The sequence below is a fragment of the Hyperoodon ampullatus genome (genome assembly GCF_949752795.1).
Source record: "Hyperoodon ampullatus genome assembly, chromosome: 18".
Classification (NCBI taxonomy): Eukaryota; Metazoa; Chordata; class Mammalia; order Artiodactyla; family Ziphiidae; genus Hyperoodon; species Hyperoodon ampullatus.
The window spans coordinates 51,271,294-51,290,314 of NC_136931.1; the positions used below are offsets into that span (position 1 = coordinate 51,271,294).

Sequence of the window (19,021 nt, forward strand, 5' to 3'; positions counted from 1 at the left end):
TGGATGAAATCAAACAGGTAAAAGCAGTCAGCACAGGGCCTGATACACCGTGGATGCTCACTTTAACCCATCTAACATGGACATAGATAGTCCTTCCCTGTTTGTAAAATTGCTTTCCCTTCCCTCACCCTCTTTGGTTGATTTAATGATATTCACTTATTGGGCGCCTACTGTGTGTCCGGTCCAGGATTGGGTTTCAATAGGTGACAACTGCTATCAGGGAGAGGGGAAGGGACTCTTCGGAGGTCACTGCTTCAGCCCAAGCAGAGCTAGTGCTGAGCCAGTGCCAGGCAGGACCCAGGCCTTCCGCTTCCCAAGGGGTGATAATTCCGGGGGTGGGAACAGGTCCGGGGAGGGGCCTTGTCTCAAGGCACGAGCGGGCCCTGACCTTGAGTCACGTAAGTGGGGGCAGGGTGGCGGTGCTCAGGCATGCAGCCTCGATGGCAAATCTCCTGATAGAGACCTGCTCTTGCCAGAGTGAAACTGGCAGGTGCAGGTTAAAGAGGTGCTATTGGGAGTCCCCGTGACCTTGGAGGGCAGAGATTGGAAGGGGTTATGGGGGGGGCGTTAGAGTTCCTTGAGGGGGGAGTCTGAGTGTAATGGGGGAGTCCTGATGGACGCCATCAGGAGGTGCACAGTGGAGATGGAGGGGCCTATTGTAATCAGGAAGGAGGTATTGATTCCTAAGATGAGATGAGGGAGTCTTGGTCTTGATCGGGGAAGGAACTTATAGATGGGGGATTTCTGTTGGATGAGGAGGGATTGCAGTCGAGATCATGAGATGGCACAGATGGGATGTAGGTCGCCAAAAGAAGTAAGGGGCAGTCTAACGGAGGGGAGTCCAAGTCCGGATCATAAGGGACCTGGGTGCTACTCGGAGCCAGTACGGTCGTGATTGTGGTCCTTTGCCATGGGCAGCTGGGAGCAGTGGTAATGTGGGCGTCTAGGTCGTGATAAGGAGGGGGCTGTAGTCCGTGACATAAATAGTTTCAACAGGTCGTGAGGGCACTAAGGACCCTGTAGCTTATGTCACCGGCAGAAGCGATCCGGCAAAATGGTACCAGATCCAACCCAGACGCGGAACCGCTCTCGCTCTGCGCAGGCGCAGTACAGGGCGGCCGGACGTTACGGTTGGGGGCGGGCCCGGAGGGAGGGGCTTGGAAGCCTCTCTCTGCGCTTGCGCCTAAGGGGCGTGGCGGTCGCACCTGCGCGAGTTGGGGGAAGGAGGAGGAGCGAGGTGACGCAGGCGTAATAATAGAGAAGGTGCCAGAAAGATACAAAACAAGTGGCTGCGGCCGTCGCCCAGGAGTCGTGAGGTGCCGGAATTCGGTGAGGATGTGGAGAGGCCTACAAGCTACTGGTGGCGGGTGGACCGGACCACCTGGGTGCTGGGGAGAGGGCGGTACCACCCTTACAGGGCGAGGGGGTCGGATTTGCACAGCGCCACCTGTGTGGAGCGAAGGGCTGCTTTGGTCGGTCCCATTGTAGGGGGCAGAGGGTCACTTTCGGACTGTACCACTTAGGTAGAGCTGTGGGGCTGATCGGACAGTACCACTGGACGCAGCCAAGGAACATGTCTGGACAGTAGTACCCATAGTCAAAGGGCAATTGGCGGGGTGCCCCGCGTTGGGCCCCCAGGCTTGTTCGGACCGAGTCACTGAGTCGGGTGGGAGGCTTGTTCGGAACATACCACCTGGGGAGGGGCATTCGGGCTGGGCCTGCCCGACTGGTCGGAGGACAAGCGGGGTCTGGCGTCTGGACCTGTTACTAGGGGACCTCGGGCGATACCATTCTCTTGCGGGAGAAGGGGGAGGCTAAAACGGCTGGGACGTGAGGGTGGCCCTGCCCGGCGGCACGCGGAGCGGGAGAGGCACTGGCGGGAGTGAGGTCCGGGTCCCCGCGTCGCTGACCACTGCTCCCTCCCCGCTGTGTGTGTTCTAGGCCCTGGTTCTGAGCTTATTCCGCCCCCCTCCCCCGGGTATGGCGCTGTCCGAGTCGACCCCGGCCCCGAGCTGGGAAGAGGATGAGTGCCTGGACTACTACGGGATGCTGTCGCTTCACCGTATGTTCGAGGTGGTGGGCGGGCAACTGACCGAGTGCGAGTTGGAGCTGCTAGCCTTCCTGCTGGACGAGGTCCCCGGCGCCGCCGGCGGCCTGGCCCGCGCCCGCAGCGGCCTGGAGCTGCTGCTGGAGCTGGAGCGCCGCGGGCAGTGCGACGAGAGCAACTTGCGGCTGCTGGGGCAACTCCTGCGCGTGCTGTCCCGTCACGACTTGCTGCCACACCTGGCGCGCAAGAGGCGCTGGCCAGGTATGGTGGAATGGGAGGGTGACAGACTTCCGGTGGGGAGAGGGCCTTGCTTTCGCTGGGCCTCCACGGTGTCTGATATGGAGAGTGCCATCTCAGTACGTGTCTCATCGCACTCTTTCCTCCTCCCAGGGTATCAATGAGAAACACAAGAGGGAGGAGGCATGGCATTGGGAGGGGTGAGCTTGTGGAATTTGGCTACATCAATAGTGATGTTTGTAGCGTTTGTTTACAGAGGGCTTACTTCTTGCCGGGCACAGCAGTAAGCCCTTCTTCATATGTACTGTCACCCTATATCCTCCCGGTAATCCTAAGAGGAAGTCCTGTCACCGTCCCCACTGTACAGGGAAAGCAGTAGGTTGGAGAAGTTAGGCAGATTGCCCACATACAACAGCTGAATCCTGTGTGCCTGGGGAATAGGGAACAGGAGATACAGCTTGACGGGACTGACGAAGTGTTCCATGAGGAACAAACATTTGAGAGGAGTATCAAGACCATAAGACAGATGAACGATTTACTTTTTTTAATTCTGTATACGAAGATGACTTTATTTGAACGGTTTACTTTTAGATGTGGCTATGGAAGGACTGAAACAGAGTAATGGAGCAGAGAGAGAAAGTAGGGAGTGGAATGCTTCAGAGTGAAAGGAGGCCCCCTTAAGATTCCCTAACCAGTCAAGACCTTTCTGAGAAGGTGGCATTTGAACTGAGGCTGCACTGCTACCCTGGTGCATAGATCTCAGAGTAGGAAATTCCAGGCAGAGGGAAAGACAAGCTTTTAAGTCCTGAGGTAGGACTGAGTTTGGCATTATCAGAGGCCAGTGTGGCAGGAGCAGAGGTCAGAGTAAGGGCAGAGAGGTAGGTGAGAAACCATGTCGCATAGGAGCTTGCAGATAACACAGCTAGAAAGTGGGAGCTAGGATTTAAACCTTGCTGGTTTGTCTCCAGAGTTGGTGCCCTTAATCCTTGTAAGGGAAGTGCTCCTGTAGGACAGCAGTCCTGAGAAGGTGAAGAACCCCTTGTGTGCATAGGCTTTGAGCTTTTGAGCGCTTGGCGGGATTACTAGAGGTGCTGTGGCTGGTTTAGGGAGGGGTTTTGTGAGCTTCCCTGCCCAGGGTAAGCCCATGGGATTTGGGTAACCAGGAGAAAGGCATCCCTTGTGCAGAACTGACAGCATTTTTGGAAAAATATGTCTGGAGGTCAGGCTGTGGAAGAGAAGATTTGGGGACCCTGCAGAGGCCTGCTTACTCTTCGGGGCCTCAGGGAGAGCCGGGGGCAGTTGACGGATGGGGGCAGGCAGCATTGCAGGAATCCTGACCATAACTCAGCTTACAGGATAACTGACAGTTGGAGCTGCTGTAGACATGGATTGGGTCGCCCCAGAAGGTGATGAGTCTTTTACCCCAGGAGGCACCGAACAATTACTGGGCTGCAGGTGTTTGAGAGGGAGTGGGTATCTGGGCTTTGAGTTCTGGGGAACTCAGGCACCCTGTGGGGCAGGCTTTCTTCTGGGGTGGGGGTGAGGGGGTGGGAATTGGAGGCTGGGCCTGGGAGAAGTCGCAGGCTTTGAATACTTCTTTCCATTCTTCTCTCCCCACAGTGTCTCCAGAACGCTCCAGCTATGGCACGTCCAGCTCTTCTTCAAAGAGGACGGAGGGCGGCTGCCGTCGCAGTCAGCAGTCAAGGAGTTCTTCAAATGCTGAGCAGGGTCAGTGGGAGACAGGTGAGCCCAGCCCTGTGGGCGTGCCAGCAGTCTCTGTCTCTCCCTTCTGAACCCTGATGAACCTACCCCATCCTGACCCATCAAGGAAGGAGCCCGTGGGGTGATTCTGTCTCATCTTTGCTTTGTGTTTGTGCTTGTGTTTGTTGTTGCAAAAGCATGTGTCAAGAAACAACTTATGGAATTGTTTCTTGTGGTTTTATATGTCATTTAAATGGCACCACATCATGGGTGTCATTCTTCACATGGCTGTCTTTGTTGGACATGTTTCTGAGATTTATTCATGTTGGGTTTCTAATTGGTTTTGTTTAATTGCCATGGCAATTAATTTATCCACTCTCCTCCCCTCCCCCAAGTTTTTAATCATTCAAACATATTTCAAATATACCGAGAAGTTGAAAGATTAGTACAGTGAATGTGTTTGTATCTTCCACCTAGACTCAGTAATTTTAACATTTTGCCAGTTTTGCTTTATGTGCATGTGTATGTAATTTTTTTTTTTAATATTTATTTGTTCGTTTGTTTTTGGCTGCGTTGGGTCTTAGTTTCGGCACTTGGGATTTTTCGTTGCAGTGTGCAGGCTTCTCTCTAGTTGTGGCACTTGCGGGCTCAATTGCCCCGTGGCATGTGAGATTTTAGTTCCCCGACCAGGGATCGGACCTGCGTCCCCTGCATTGGAAGGTGGATTCTCAACCACTGGACCACCAGGGAAGTCCCTAATTCTGTTTTTTTTTGTTAAACTCTTTGAAAGTAAATTATAGGCATCAGGACACTTTACCCCTAAATGGCAGGCATCTCCTGAGAATCAGAAGATTGTCTGATACCACTTCAAGACTACTGTCATACCTAAGAAAGGACATAAGTACTGATTCTCTAATATCCTAATGGTCCATTTTCAGACCTTCTCAATATTGTCTGCACTTTCAGGATCCACTCACAGTTGTGTTGCTGTACATTCAGTTATTAGTCTCCTTAATCTCTTACTATGGAACCCCCACCCCCACCCCCATGGGGTGGTACGGACCTTTTTCTTTTTTCCCCATGACATTGACCAGGCCACTTGTTTTGTACAATGTCCTGATTGTTTCCAGATATGTCTGATAATTTCCTGATGGTATCATTTAACTTATCCATCTGCCCCCTGTAGTTTGGGAATCGGGTTTGGAGAGTTAGTTAGATTCAGGTTACGTGTTTTTGGCTGGAATGCTCCTTGGTTGATGCTGTGGTCTTCACATTAGAGCACATCAGGAGGCCTGGTTTTCCTGTTGTGAGGGAGCAAGTTTGATCACTTGGTTAAGGTGGTGTCTGCTGTATTTGTCCTTCGTACAAAGATATTTTTTCCCCTTGTGGTTAGTAAATAATCTATGGGATGACACTTTGGCATGTCGTGTCCCCCAACAGCATCCCCAGTGGGTTTAGCAGCCATTGGTGATCTCTGCCTGAACCAGTTATTATATTGGTGTTCATGAAATGGTGGTTTTCTAATTCTTTCCTATGTCTATTAGCTGGCATTTTCTCAAGAGGAGTTTTACTTTTCTCTTTCCCTCCATCCCTCCTTCTCTCTTTTTACTTAGTGAGGGGTGTCACCATAGACTTATGTATTCTTATTTATTGACTGTTATAATCAATTAGTTATTCTTCCTGATGTTCAAATTGGCTAGGACCTGTGTCCTTTTGATGTGTCTCCATCATTCTTTGGGTGCTTCCTGCTTTGTAGGACTGCAAGATGGACTGCAAGATGTCCTAGATTCACTTGTATTTTCCCTTCCCCAGCCCTGGAATCAGCTGTTTCCAGAAGCCTGGTTTCTCTTAGAGGCAGCAGTATTTGGAGACCAAGATCTGGGTGCTGAGTATGCGCATTGTTTTGAGGCGCTTACAGTGAACAGAACTGGAAACTGCTTTTCATAAAAGTTCATATTAGGGGCTTTCCTGGTGGCGCAGTGGTTGAGAGTCCGCCTGCCGATACAGGGGACACGGGTTCGTGCCCCGGTCCGGGAAGATCCCACATGCCGCGGAGCGGCTGGGCCCGTGAGCCATGGCCGCTGAGCCTGCGCGTCCGGAGCCTGTGCTCTGCAACGGGAGAGGCCACAACAGTGAAAGGCCCGTGTACCCGCCCCAAACAAAAAAAAGTTCATGTTAGCATTTTCAATTCAAACATAACATTATAAGGATTTTTTTTTTTTGGCTGCGCTGCTTGCGGGGATGTTAGTTCCCTGACCAGGGATTGAACCTGTGCCCTCAGCAGTGAAATTGTGGGGTCGTAAGCACTGTACCACCAGGGAATTCCCTACAAGGACTTTTTTTTTTTTTTAATTAATTTCTTTTTGGCTGCATTGGGTCTTTGTTGCTGCGCGTGGGCTTTCTCTGGTTGCGGCTAGCGGGAGCTATTCTTCGTTGTGGTATGCGGGCTTCTCACTGCGGTGGCTTCTCTTTGTTGCGGAGCCCGTCTCTAGGGTGCGCGGGCTTCAGTAGTTGTGGCACACGGGCTCAGTAGTCCTACGAGGACTTTTTTGTCTTACGCTGAAAATCTTGGTTCTTGGTAACATTAAGACATGGACTTATTTTGCTTTATTTTACAACAGTAATGAAATAGCTTCAAATTTATAATGTCAGTACCACTGCTGTGTCTACTGAATGAAACATAAGATATTTTTGTGGTTCTAATTGTTTTCAGAGTATATCCTACTGAGAGTTTACAGTCAGAATGTTCTTCCTAGTTACTTAAGATCCTTCTTTTTTCTGCTTCTTGTTACTGATTTTATATATAGCTAGATCCATTTGTTTCTGTTTGTGTTTAATTTCATGGTTTGTTTCTTTTGTCTCTTGTTAATTTTTTGAGTATGTTGTAAAACAGTTACATGATTCCAAAGTCAAAACTAAAGTATGTAAAAAAGATGTTCTTAGAAGTATCATTTCCACTGGTGTCTTTCTCCCTCCCAATAGATAATCAGTTTCATTCATTTCTAACATAGCCTTACAGTGTTTCATCTTGCAAAAATAGCAAATAATGTAAATATTCTTGTTTCCCCTCCTTTTTTATACAAAACATAGCAAACTGTAGATATTTGTTTTTCACTTGCTTTATTTCACTAAGCAATCTATTGTGGAAATTACTCTGTGTACTTTTTGTCAGACATTTACATTGTTTTCAGGTTTATGTGGTTAGGAACTATAAACACTGTTTCCTGGTGTGAGTAGTCAGGGTTTCTCTGGGGTCACACCTGAGAGTGGGACTGCCAGGTGGTGGGGTGTGCTCATCTGTCCTTCTAGATGATGCCAACTTGTACTTATTCGCCATCTTATGGCCCAGGAAGCAGAGGGGCTCACCCAGGGTCTGACAGCATGGAGTCCAGCCTTGAGTGCTTCCTTGGGCACCCACCTTGGTGCTCCACCCATCATCTGGTCTTCAACCTACACCATCTTTCTCTCCTCAGGTTCTCCCCCAACTAAACGGCAGCGGCGGAGTCGGGGCCGTCCCAGTGGTGGCGCCAGACGGCGGCAGAGAGGGGGTCCAGCCACCCCCCAGCAGCAGCAGGAGCCAGCCGGGCCTACCTCAGAAGGCAAAGTGACCTGTGGTAGGTGTCTGTGCGTGCCTTGGGAGTGCATGTGCAGTGCCTGTTGCAGCCAGTAGAGCTGAAGGGTGGGAGAAGTGGGCCCTCATCTGGGGTGTGACACCCAGTGGGTGGGCAGCAGCTCCATGCATCTGTACAGCACAGTGGAATCCCTGTCTTTTCTGTTGCCTACTCGCTTGTCTACATCCTGCCCATAGTTGAAGGATTGTGTTGTGTGCCGCCTCCTCCAGGAAGCCTTTCCTGACAGTCCCCTGACCTCAATGTCATTTTTTGTTGGAGGAGCCAGGCAGGGGCTGAGCAGCTGGGCCTGGCAGGCCTCAGAGCAGATGGGAGTTAGATTTTATTCTATGAGTCAAGTGCTTTCCAAGGGTTTTTAGCAGGGGAGTGAAGTGATCTGATACCAGTTTTTAAAGGAACTCCGATTTCATCTGGAAAATCAGTTAATAAATGAGTTACAATTTGCAAAGCGCTTAGAACAGTGCTGGACATGTAGCACATGCTCTGTAGGTGCACATGAAATAAATCCAACAAAGTGGAAGCAGGGAAATGAGTGGAGGGGCTTCACAGTCCGACAAGGCTGAGGCAGAGGTCTGGCGTGGGGTAATGGCGTTGGAGAGGGTGAGAAGGACGTGGACTTAAGGAAATAAACATTTTGGATATAGGGTTGACTACCTGCAGACAGGTGGGTTGGATGGGTTAGGGGACTCCGCTGTGCAGACTCATGCAGACCTTGCCCTTGAGAAATTCTCACTGGTCCTGAGGGGAGGACACAGGCACTCTCACACACTCCCGCACGCCCCTCTGGTACCCCCTCCTCTGAGTTGGGCAAGGCTCTGGTCACAGAGGGTATCAGCTGGTGAGAGGCTCAGGCTGGGTGGGTGGAGGTGGAATTATAGGAGAAAAGGTTGAGGGGTAGGTGGCGGCAGCTCTGCATCCCCCAGGAGACCGTGGCCTCGGGGCGCTTCCTCCTGCCACCTGCAGAGCCTCCAGCCCCCGGAGCGCGTGAGCCTGCCTCCTCCCGGTGCCCACTGCGGCCCCCCAGGCCCTGGTGGTCCTAGCCGCTCCCTAGACGCGGCTGTAGACACCTGTGCTGGCTGCTTTCAGGAGGAACAGGCCAGTGGAGCCAGCCTGCGTCCTCAGACAGCCCGCACTTGAGGGGGTGGCTGTTTGTTCGTGACTCTCCCCAGAGTCAGGAGTTAATTACCAGAGCCACCCACTGGCTGGGTGGCCTAGAGAGTCACTGCCTCCCTAGGGAGCAGGCCAGGCTGAGGCCTGCGAGGGGTCTTGCTGCTGGAGGCCTCGGTCTCTTCTCTGAGGGTGGGGAGGTTGTGAACCTGGGTGTGGCTGTGTCTTGCTGTGGGGCATGGCTGCGCAGGTCTGACTGCTGACTCACCAGGCTGGGTGGGGCTGGAGTGAGGCTTTCCCCAGTAGGGCCCTGGTTTTCTGCCCTGAAAATGGAGGTGGCCTAGTCCCAGGGGTGGAAGGAGGTCCTTCCAGACCTGAGTGAGGGACGGGTCTGCCATTCTTGCCTCCTCCTCACCTGTGATAGCTGTGGGGGTTGAGCCCCAGGCAGCTGCCTTCCGCTGAGGGATAGAACCAGACTGAACTCCGGAGGTCCCAAGAGTGTGAGGAAGGGGCCATGGGGGATCCTGGGCTCAGACGCAGGACCTCTGAGTTTGCACAGCCCTCTCAGGGCCGTCCACTGCGCTCTGTGCTGAGCGCACTCCTTCCCTGACCTGGAATTCTCAGGACGGCCCTTGAGGTAGGGATGCCGTCCCCCATTGTGCGGAGTGGCAGGGCTGGGCTGAAGCTCGGGTTTGCTCGTTTGGTGGTTCCACGTGTGTTTATAGAGCATTGACTACCTGCTTACATCCCACAGAAGGGACTGGAGGCCCCTGCCCTCATGGAGCTTGTGTTCTGGTGGGAGGAGAAGGCTAAGGGGAGGAAGGGAGACTTCAGATGTCAGCTGTGAAGAGAAACAAGCAGGGGGAGGGGGTAGAGAATGATGGAAAATGCAGTTCTAGGTGGATTTTCAAGGTAGGGTGGTCGAGGAAGGCCTCTCAGAAGACAGGAAGAGAGGTAGGAGCGTGTGGATGGCTGAGGCAGGGTGTTTCAGATTGAGGGGACAGCAGGAGCAGAGGCCTGTGTGGGGACATGGCAGTGGTGGTGCTGGGACCGGGAGGAAGCTGGCAGGGCTGGAGCAGAGGGAGTGCGGGGAGGCTGCCAGGAGGTGAGGGCAGGAGAGGTGACCAGGGGCCCATCCTGCAGAGCCTGGGAGCCACGGGCCAGGCTTTGCGTTTTTTTAAATGATGGAAAGCAGTTGGAGGACTTGAATGACAGGCTGAGCTTTGCTTTTTTTTCCTTCAGTGTTTCCTATGGAGAAGAAATAGAAGCAGACAGATTAGCATAACGAATCCTGGCTCCCCGGCACCCAACCTCAGCAGTTGTCAGGTCGTGACTGATCTTGTTTCATTAGCCACGTTGTTTTGGAGTCAGTTCCAGGAGTCCTTTTATTTCACTGGTAGATTTTTCACTGTGTATTTCTAGAAGATAAGAATTGGGGAGTTCCCTGATGGTCCAGTGGTTAGGACTTGGACTTGGTGCTTTCACTGCCGTGGCCCGGGTTCAGTCCCTGGTCGGGAAACTAAGATCCTGCAACCTGCGCAGCCAAAAAAACAAAGAATAAGAATTCTTAAAAAAAAAAAAATCACACCAAAAAACAGTAACTTCGGGCTTCCCTGGTGGCGCAGTGGTTGAGAGTCCGCCTGCCGATGCAGGGGACATGGGTTTGTGCCCCGGTCCGGGAAGATCCCACATGCCGCGGAGCAGCTGGGCCCGTGAGCCATGGCCGCTGAGCCTGCGCGTCTGGAGCCTGTGCTCCGCAATGGGAGAGGCCACAACAGTGAGAGGCCCGCATACCGCAAAAAAAAAAAAAAAAACCAAAAAAAAACACAGTAACTTCTTACTCTCATGTGTCTGCTCAGTGCTTAAATTTCTAATTCTTATAACTATTGGTTCTCTTAAGTCTCTCCTAATTTATAGGATTCCCCCATCACCTCTGATTTCTCCCCCACCACCCTTGTATTTGTTGAAAGTAGTTGTCCCGTAGTATTTCCCAAAGACTGGATTTTGCAGATTGCATTCTGTGGTAGGATTGACTGAACATGTACCCCTGTCGTATTTCCTGAAAATTGGTAGTTGGGCCTGGAGAGGCTTGATCAGATTCTGGTTTGATGGTTTTGTTTTTTTGTTTTCTTATTTTGGCCACGCTGTGCGGCTTGCAGGATCTTAGTTTCCTGACCAGGGATCGAACCCCCGCCCTTGGCAACGAAAGTGCAGCATCCTAACCCCTGGACCACCAGGAAAGGCCCCCCCCTTTTTTTTTAAAAATAATTTTAATTAATTAATTAATTGATTTGGGGGGCTGCATTGGCTCTTCGTTGCTGCGCGTGGGCTTCTCATTGTGGTGGCTTCTGTTGTTGCAGAGCATGGGCGCTAGCCGCACAAGCTTCAGTAGTTGTGGCACGCGGGCTCAGTAGTTGTAGCACGCGGGCTCAGTAGTTGTAGCTCAAGGGCTCTAGAGCGCAGGCTCAGTAGTTGTGGCACACGGGCTTAGTTGCTCCGCGCCATGTGGGATCTTCCCGGACCAGGGATCGAACCTGTGTCCCCTGCATTGACAGGTGGATTCTTAACCACTGCGCCACCAGGGAAGCCTCCCTTCTGTTTTTTTTCAAGCTCACCTCTTGTGCTCTTCTTTTAGGAAGCAGGCAGAGGCTGCTTGTCTCTTACTGCCCTTAGCGGCAGCAGCTGCTCACTGCCTCCATCCATTAGTTCAGGAAAGGTTGAAGAACTTTACAGTGACACCGTGACTCTGGCTGTGCCTTGGGGAAAAGACTGGAGCAGGAGGGGGGGCCGGCTTTTGTCCAGAGGAGGTGCTGGTATTGGTGTGGCATTGGGGGGCGGAGTCTGTCCCTTTTAGCTTACTGGCTGATTCTCTCTGCTGGGCACAGGTCCTCTGTGTCCCCAGCCTTTCCCGGAGGGAAAGGTAACTGGAGGGAAAGGTAACTCCCGGAGGGGAGGCCTGAGTGAGAGTGATCCCTGGCCTCCAGCCACACCCAGCACAGGGTCTGGCACGAACGCCGCTCACCTGGGCCTGTCCCTCATACCTTTCCTGATCCCCCACTGGAAAGCCCCTCCCATTTCCCTCTGCGGCCCATTCTGTCCCAGAAGAGAGACTGATGAGATGTCGGGGAGAGGGACAAGAGGGTGTTGGGGGGCTTCCCTGGTGGCGCAGTGGTTAGGAATCCGCCTGCCAATGCAGGGGACACGGGTTCGAGCCCTGGTCCAGGAAGATTCCACATGCTGCGAGTAACTAAGCCTGGGCACCACAACTACTGAGCCTGTGCTCTGGAGCCCATGAGCCACAGCTGCTGAGCCCGCGCATGCCTAGAGCCCGTGCTCTGCAGGAAGAGAAGCCATCGCAATGAGAAGCCCGTGCACCACAACGAAGAGTATCCCCCGCTCTCCGCAACTAGTGAAAGCCCGTGCGCCGCAACGAGGACCTAACGCAGCCAAAAATAAATAAATAAATTTAGTATTTTTTTAAAAAGTGTTGGGGCCCACCTGAGTGCCGGAAGGGGGAGCAGCTCTCCTTTCGAGGAAGACGGGGCCCCACCCTCCGCCCTGGGGGCAGGGAGCATCTCCCTACCATTGGAGAGGGACTGTTGACAAATGCTTGGTGTGTTCCTGGCCGGAGGAAACTATTCAGCCACCTTCAGCCTTCCCTGAGTGCTGCCCTGGCTCTTTTTCTGACCGCCCTGCTGCTTCTGCAGAGCAGCTGGAGTTGTCTTGGTATCCAGAGGCCACTTCCTTCCTGCTGCACTCAGAGGAGCGCCAGACACTGGCCTCAGCCCTTTACCTGCATCCAGCCTTGTAATCCTCACAGTGGCCCCATGAGAACAGGTACTGGGGTGAGGTGGTTTTATGGAGGAGGCCCCCGAGGTGCAGAAAGGTGTGCAGGCCCCAGACTCCCTGCCCCAGCCTGCCAGGGCGTGGTCAGCCCTGCGCCTCCAGTTGTCCCCTTGTACCCTTTTTCCACCATGCTGGCCCCCAGCCTGTGAATGCCCCAAGTTCATTTTTTGCCTCTGGACTTTAACACACACCGAGCTCTTCTGGGAAAGTCGCTCTTTTCACTGCTTTCCTGTCTCGACTTACTTGTCCTCTTTCACATTTTACTTCCAATGTCATTTCCTGGAGAGGTCCTCTCTGATTGTTTTGATCTAAATCGTTCTCTATAATTTCCTCTCCTGACCCTTGGAATGTCTTTTAATTATGGACTTCTGTGTATGGTTGTATGAGAGGCACCAAACAGGATAGGGATAGTTAAAAGAGCTTGGGCTCTGGAGCCAGGCATCTCGGTTGGAATTCCAGCTCTGCCATTTCCTGCCTGTGTGGCCTTGGGCAGGTGACTCATCCTCTGTGCCTTAGTTTCCTCATCTACAAAAAGGGGACAATAGCACTGCGTCATAAGGTTGCAGGCATAATCAAAAAGGTCAGTAGGGCTTCCCTGGTGGCGCAGTGGTTGAGAGTCCGCCTGCCGATGCGGGGGACACGGGTTCGTGCCCCGGTCCAGGAAGATCCCACATGCTGCGGAGCGGCTGGGCCTGTGAGCCATGGCCACTGAGCCTGCGCGTCCGGAGCCTGTGCTCCGCAACGGGCGAGGCCACAACAGTGAGAGGCCCGCGTACCGCAGAAAAAAAAAAGGTCAATAGATGTGAAATGTGTGACGGTAGTGCAGGAAGTACTATATAAGTGTCACCTACGGTTAAGTTATTTTGGCGAGGAATAAAGAGAGATTGTGCGTGATGCCTGTGACTCAGGGCCGGGGTGGAGCGGTGGCTCATATAACGTGCGTCTCTCCTTTTCTCCAGTGGAGTTTCCCTGTCCTCCCCTTCTGTGTACTGTCCTCTTGTGTTTCAGACCAGAGGTTGGGCCATGTCTTCAGCTGTATTTAGGATAATGAAAGTGCTGTGAGGACTCAGGGGTTAAGACAGGGAAAGCACCTGGGTAGGGTCTGGCCTATACAAAGTGCTCCTTGACTGGGGCTTACATGTCTTCCAGTCCCACTTGTGGCGGGGCGCTCGTGTCTCCCCACCGTCCCTGGCACTTAGTAAATGTCTGTTGAATGGAAGGAGGAATGGGACACATGAGGGTCCCCCCGATCCTGTCCCCCTTCCACCCCCACCATGCCCGGTGGGCTCTGGGTGAATAGACAGTTTCTACTGTAGGTCTAGTAGCAGTCTGTGCTGAGGAGAAAGGCCATCTGGGAGGGGATTCATCTGGGCAGGCCACAGGTCCCGTGAGCCGGGCCTTGGTGGGTGATGGGCATTCTGGGCAGAAGAGGTGGACAGGTCATTTTGTGAGTAAGGCTTGTACTGGGACCACTTCCCTTGTGACTGGAGGGCAGGGTATGGGAGGATGTAGCTGGGATTGAAGGAGGAGGGGAGGGGAGGAGGTTGGCTCAGGGGCCCAGGTGAGAGAGGGCGAGGCCTAGGCAGGGGCTGTGGCGGTAGAGGTGAGTGTTGAAATCACAGTTCCTGTTTGGGGTGCCTTTGGCGTCTAGGCCCTGGGTCACATGCCTCATGAGTTGGCTAATTTAATCCTCATGACCTCATCGTGCAGCAGGGACCTCTTGTTTGTCTGTTTGTTTTTCAGATGGGGAAACTGAGGCTCAGAGAGGTGAGGTCACATGCCCAAGGCCCCACAGCTAGAGAGTGGCGGAGCCGGGACTCGCCTCAAGGTCTGTCGTTCTCCGCCACCAGGCTCTGTGCCTCTGCCACTGAGCAGCCCGTGTGGCCTTGGACAGGTGCTGCTCCTCCCAGCCCCCTGCCTCCCAGCCCATGCTACGGAGGGCGTGGTTAGACACTCAGGAGTCCAGGATGTGGGCCCAGAGGTCTTATCTGATCCTTAGCATGGAGGGAGACAGGTCTGAGTGTTGTGGGAAGTCCTGGGGGCTAAGGCCAGGTAGGTTTTCCTGGGCCTCAAGCAGAGAGGGTGAGCTTCCCCTCAAGGCAGAAGAAGGAAGCATTTGGAGTTTGGGGTGGGAGGAGGAAGTGGGTGGTGCTGAGAAGTCGCCTGGGGAAGCAGGGACCTGCCTTCATCTTTCTGCTCTGTGGTGACACAGTCTTTGAAAGGTGAAAGGAGTCAGGGGTATGACACTTCCCCTCCCAGAGCTTCAGTTACCTCATCTGTCAAATGGGTTCATTGTGGCCCCTGCCCCACAGGGCTGATCAGGCTGAATCTCCAAGGGCAAAGCGTTTGGCACATCAGAGCTGCTGGTGGCTGCCATTTTTTAGCACCCATTGGTGGACCATCATCTGAACAGGCTTTCCAGTAGGGACTGTCCCCTGGTTTAGGCAGGAACCTGGGCTCAGAGAGGTGGTGACTTGTCCCAGGTCACATAGCTAGCGCCTGAAGGCTCCTGGATTAGAATCAGCTCCACTGACCGACCTGAAGCTGCTCTGTGGGGTGTGGGAGGGTCAGTGCCCTCTGTCATGCCTTGCCGCTCCCTGGCCGTGCGACCTTGGGCAGATCATTCCTCCTTGCCTCCATTTCCTCATCTGTAAGTTGGGGTGACGACAGGGCCTGCTTCACGGGGTCGTTTGTGAATTGAATGAGTTCGTGTGATTCTGCTGCTTGTCATTTCCAGCTTATGGCAGATCCTCAGGATAGCCTGTGTCTGAGTGGAGAGGAAGTTCTGTTAGTAGCCCGGTTCACAGGTGGGAATTCAGTAATCCCACAGCGGGGTGATATGCCTGAGATCACATTTACAGGGGTAGCCTTGGAAGCTCCATGTCCTATCCCCTGCACAGAACTGCCACCACATTTGGGTGGATGTAGGCAGGGTTATAAGTGACAAACACAACTCAGACTGGCTTAAGCAAAAAGGAACTTGATTATCGCTGAAGATCCAGGTGCTCCGGGCACGTGTGATGAACCTCAGGAGTCTTTTCCTCTCTATCCTTGGCCTTGTCTAGGTTTCATTCTCTCCCCTCCTGGTGGCAAAATGGCCCCCAGCAGCTATGGGCTTAACAGCCCACCTTCTTGACAGCCTCTGTGGAAAGAGAGCTACTGCTTGCAGTAGAGCCAGCCCAGTTCCAGCCTTGAGTCTCCTGGGCCTGGTGCTTGCTTGGTGGTTGGGGGGCTGAGGATATGACTGGCCCCACATGAATCTCCCTGTTTGAGGATGCAAGAGGGGTAAAGCTGCTTACTTAAAAGCAAGTCCATTCATTCGTGCATTGGTCCTTTCACAAATGTGTATTGAGTACCTACTGTATGTCAGGGGGCTACACTAATGAACAAGACAGACAAAAATCCCTTCCTTCAGGGAGCTCACATTGGGGGGAGACAGGTGATAAGCCTGACGGTAAGGGAGAGCTTAGAGTAGGTTAGAAGGTGGTAAGTGCCTTGGGAAGAAATGGAGCAAGGAAAGGGGAGCTGGGTATCCCGGGGCCAGGTGGTGGTGGTAAACAGGGTGGTCGAGGTAGGCTCGCTGGGGAGGTGGCCTCTGAGCAAAGGCCTGTAGGAAGTGAGGGAGTAAGTCCCGTGGGCGCTGGGGAGAGAACACCCCGGGCTGAAGGAGAGGCAGGGCCTGGCGGAAACTGCCTGCTGGTGGGGGGGCCAGTGAGGAGGTGGTGAGGCTGGAGTGGGGCACGTGAGGGGAAGAGCAAGGCCACCAGGTCAGGAGGTAACAGGTCAGACCACAGGAGAGAAGCCGAGGGAGGGTGTCACCCGTACTTGGGTGTGGTTACCAGAGGGGAAGGATGTGGGGCTGGTGCAGTGCAGCCCACACTGAGGGGCGGCAGGAGGAGGCTGGAGGGAGCGGGGGAGGGTGGCGGTCCCCCTCTTCCCCCGGCCCCCCTGCGCCGTGTATCGCGTGTCGGCCCCTCCCTGACCAGTCCCTCCTTCTCCGCAGACATCCGGCTCAGGGTGCGAGCAGAGTACTGCGAGCATGGGCCGGCCTTGGAGCAGGGCGTGGCATCCCGGCGGCCCCAGGCCCTGGCACGGCAGCTGGACGTGTTTGGGCAGGCCACGGCGGTGCTGCGCTCACGGGACCTGGGCTCTGTGGTCTGTGACATCAAGTTCTCAGAGCTCTCCTATCTGGACGCCTTCTGGGGTGACTACCTGAGTGGTGCCCTGCTGCAGGCCCTGCGGGGCGTGTTCCTGACTGAGGCTCTGCGTGAAGCCGTGGGCCGGGAGGCTGTCCGCCTGCTGGTCAGTGTGGACGAGGCCGATTACGAGGCTGGCCGGCGCCGCCTGCTGCTGATGGAGGAGGAGGGGGGAAGGCCCGCCTGAGGCCTCCTGATCCTGGATCTGGCAGGACTGACCCCACCTCCTAGCCTCTGGGCCACCTTCTCCCCTGGAGGATGTCGACCATCTCTACTCCTAGAGGACTGTCACTCTACTAGCTCTGAGGACTGTGACAGCCAGGCCCCTTGATAGACCCTCCCACAGGATGTGGGCTTTGAGGCCTAAACCACTTCCAACTGAGTTTCCTTTCCAACCCCCCCCCCGCCCCCCCGCCCATTAGGTGCATTCCCTCAGCTTCAGGAGGCCAGGGGCTCAGGCCTGCAGATCCCAAAGGAAGGGAGGCATAGCCACACACCAAAGGCCCCGTGCACATCGTATTCCTGACCCTGGGCTGTGTGCGTGCACACGCGCTGTCCCCTCTGAAATCTCTCCTGGGCTCCTGCCCTGGCCTGTTCCACTTACTGCTTTGGCCTAAGGGCTTCTCTCTCAGGATCTCTGATTATACCGCCCCCCAACCCTGAGCTTCAGCCACACCAGTGGGCACTGGAGCTGGGGTGCATCTGGGGCCTGCTCACCTTGCCCGCACACCTCTGCAGCCAGCCGGGCTCCGCCCAGCTTCCACACACAGACCTGACTCCCCCGCTTCTCCTGCTCCCCGAAGCTGGACACAGATTTGCACGTGGATCTGCACCGAGTGTCACACATGTGTTGCAGCGGCATCAGACCAAGTGTGCTGTTTCCCAGGAGGCCTGGACCAGGAACCAGCCTCTTTCTCAGAAAGGGAAGGCAATGGCTTGGGGCTGATGGGAAAGGCCTTTTATGAGTGACACCAATAAAACTGCCCTGGATAGGGCATAGGTGGGCATCAAGGCTGTACTCTTTCTTTATGGGCTGGAGGAAGGAGCTGATTAGAGCCTGGGCCCAGTACCAATCCCGGAGTTCCTCAGCTGGTATCTGGCTGGAGGGTGGGCAGGATGCTGGACCATTATGTGCCGGCTGCTGCCATGGGCTTGGAGGAAATACTGCCTTGGAGTCATAGACTCTCCCAACCTCATTCACACATGCTTCGCTCTTGTATGTCCTTGGGAGTGCTGGGTTTTTTTGTTTTTTGGTTTTTTTGGCGGTATGCAGGCCTCTCACTGTTGTGGCCTCTCCCGTTGCGGAGCACAGGCTCCGGACGCGCAGGCTCAGCGGCCATGGCTCACGGGCCCAGCCGCTCCGCGGCATGTGGGATCTTCCCGGACTGGGGCACAAACCCGTGTCCCCTGCATCGGCAGGCGGACTCTCAACCACTGTGCCACCAGGGAAGCCCCTGGAGTGCTGGTATTTTTTAACTAGTTCGGTGAGGTGGGCCAGCTGTCTATCTCCAAGGCCGACAGAGCCCAAGGGTTTGGAAACCAAATGGATCAGCAGCCAGTGCTCTCTGCCTAGAACCCCTCTCCAGGTGGCTCTTCACCCCTCACGGCTTCTGGACAGTTACTTACCTTAAATCTGGATCTCTGTTGTTTCTCCTCCTGAGGCCAAACGCTACTTCCTGCTGCCCGGTGGCTACAGCTGAGGTTGTGGCCTCTTGCTCTTTCCCTACTCCTTGTTTTAAGAGTGTAGGAACTCAAGTTTCCTACACAATACTGGGGGCTTTCCTTCCTGGGCAAGAAGGGGACCTGGACTGGGAGTTGGGGAGGGGGAGGGCAGAGATTCCCAACTGCTGGCTTTTCTTGGGGGAAAGGATGCAGCTATCCACGCCTGGGAACCTGTCCTGGACCCCTGACCTGTGTTGATATATGGGGATACAGTGGCAAGTCTAGGAGTTGAATCCTGTCCAGGAGTCAAGACCTGATCCACCTAGTTGCTGTGTGATCCCAGACTGTCTCCATTTACCTTCTCTGGGAGGGAGGTAATGTCTGCTGGGCACCTAGATAAGATCTGTTTAATACTTAGCCAGCTGTGTGAAGTAGGGATTTTGGAAGTGACTTGCCTCAGGAGTAGAGAAGCACTGAGATGGAAAACGGCTCTCCGCTGGTGGATGCCGTCAGGTTGGGAAGGCAGGTGGGGGCTTCCACGTGCTTTCTCCTTCCCTCAACTAGGGGAGTCTCCTTGGCTGGTATGGGACGTAGGC

The 19,021-nt window shown here is 54.1% G+C and overlaps 1 protein-coding gene across 1 annotated transcript; it reads left to right on the plus strand.

Moving 5' to 3' along the window:
- Positions 1-1,285: 1,285 nt before the first annotated feature.
- On the plus strand, positions 1,286-17,770 carry DEDD2 (death effector domain containing 2). Its single transcript, XM_079723744.1, has 5 exons — positions 1,286-1,329; positions 1,942-2,308; positions 3,905-4,027; positions 7,459-7,599; positions 16,571-17,770. The coding sequence occupies exons 2-5, from the start codon at positions 1,981-1,983 to the stop codon at positions 16,948-16,950; spliced, it is 972 nt and encodes a 323-aa protein (XP_079579870.1). The 5' UTR covers positions 1,286-1,329; positions 1,942-1,980; the 3' UTR covers positions 16,951-17,770.
- Positions 17,771-19,021: the final 1,251 nt, after the last annotated feature.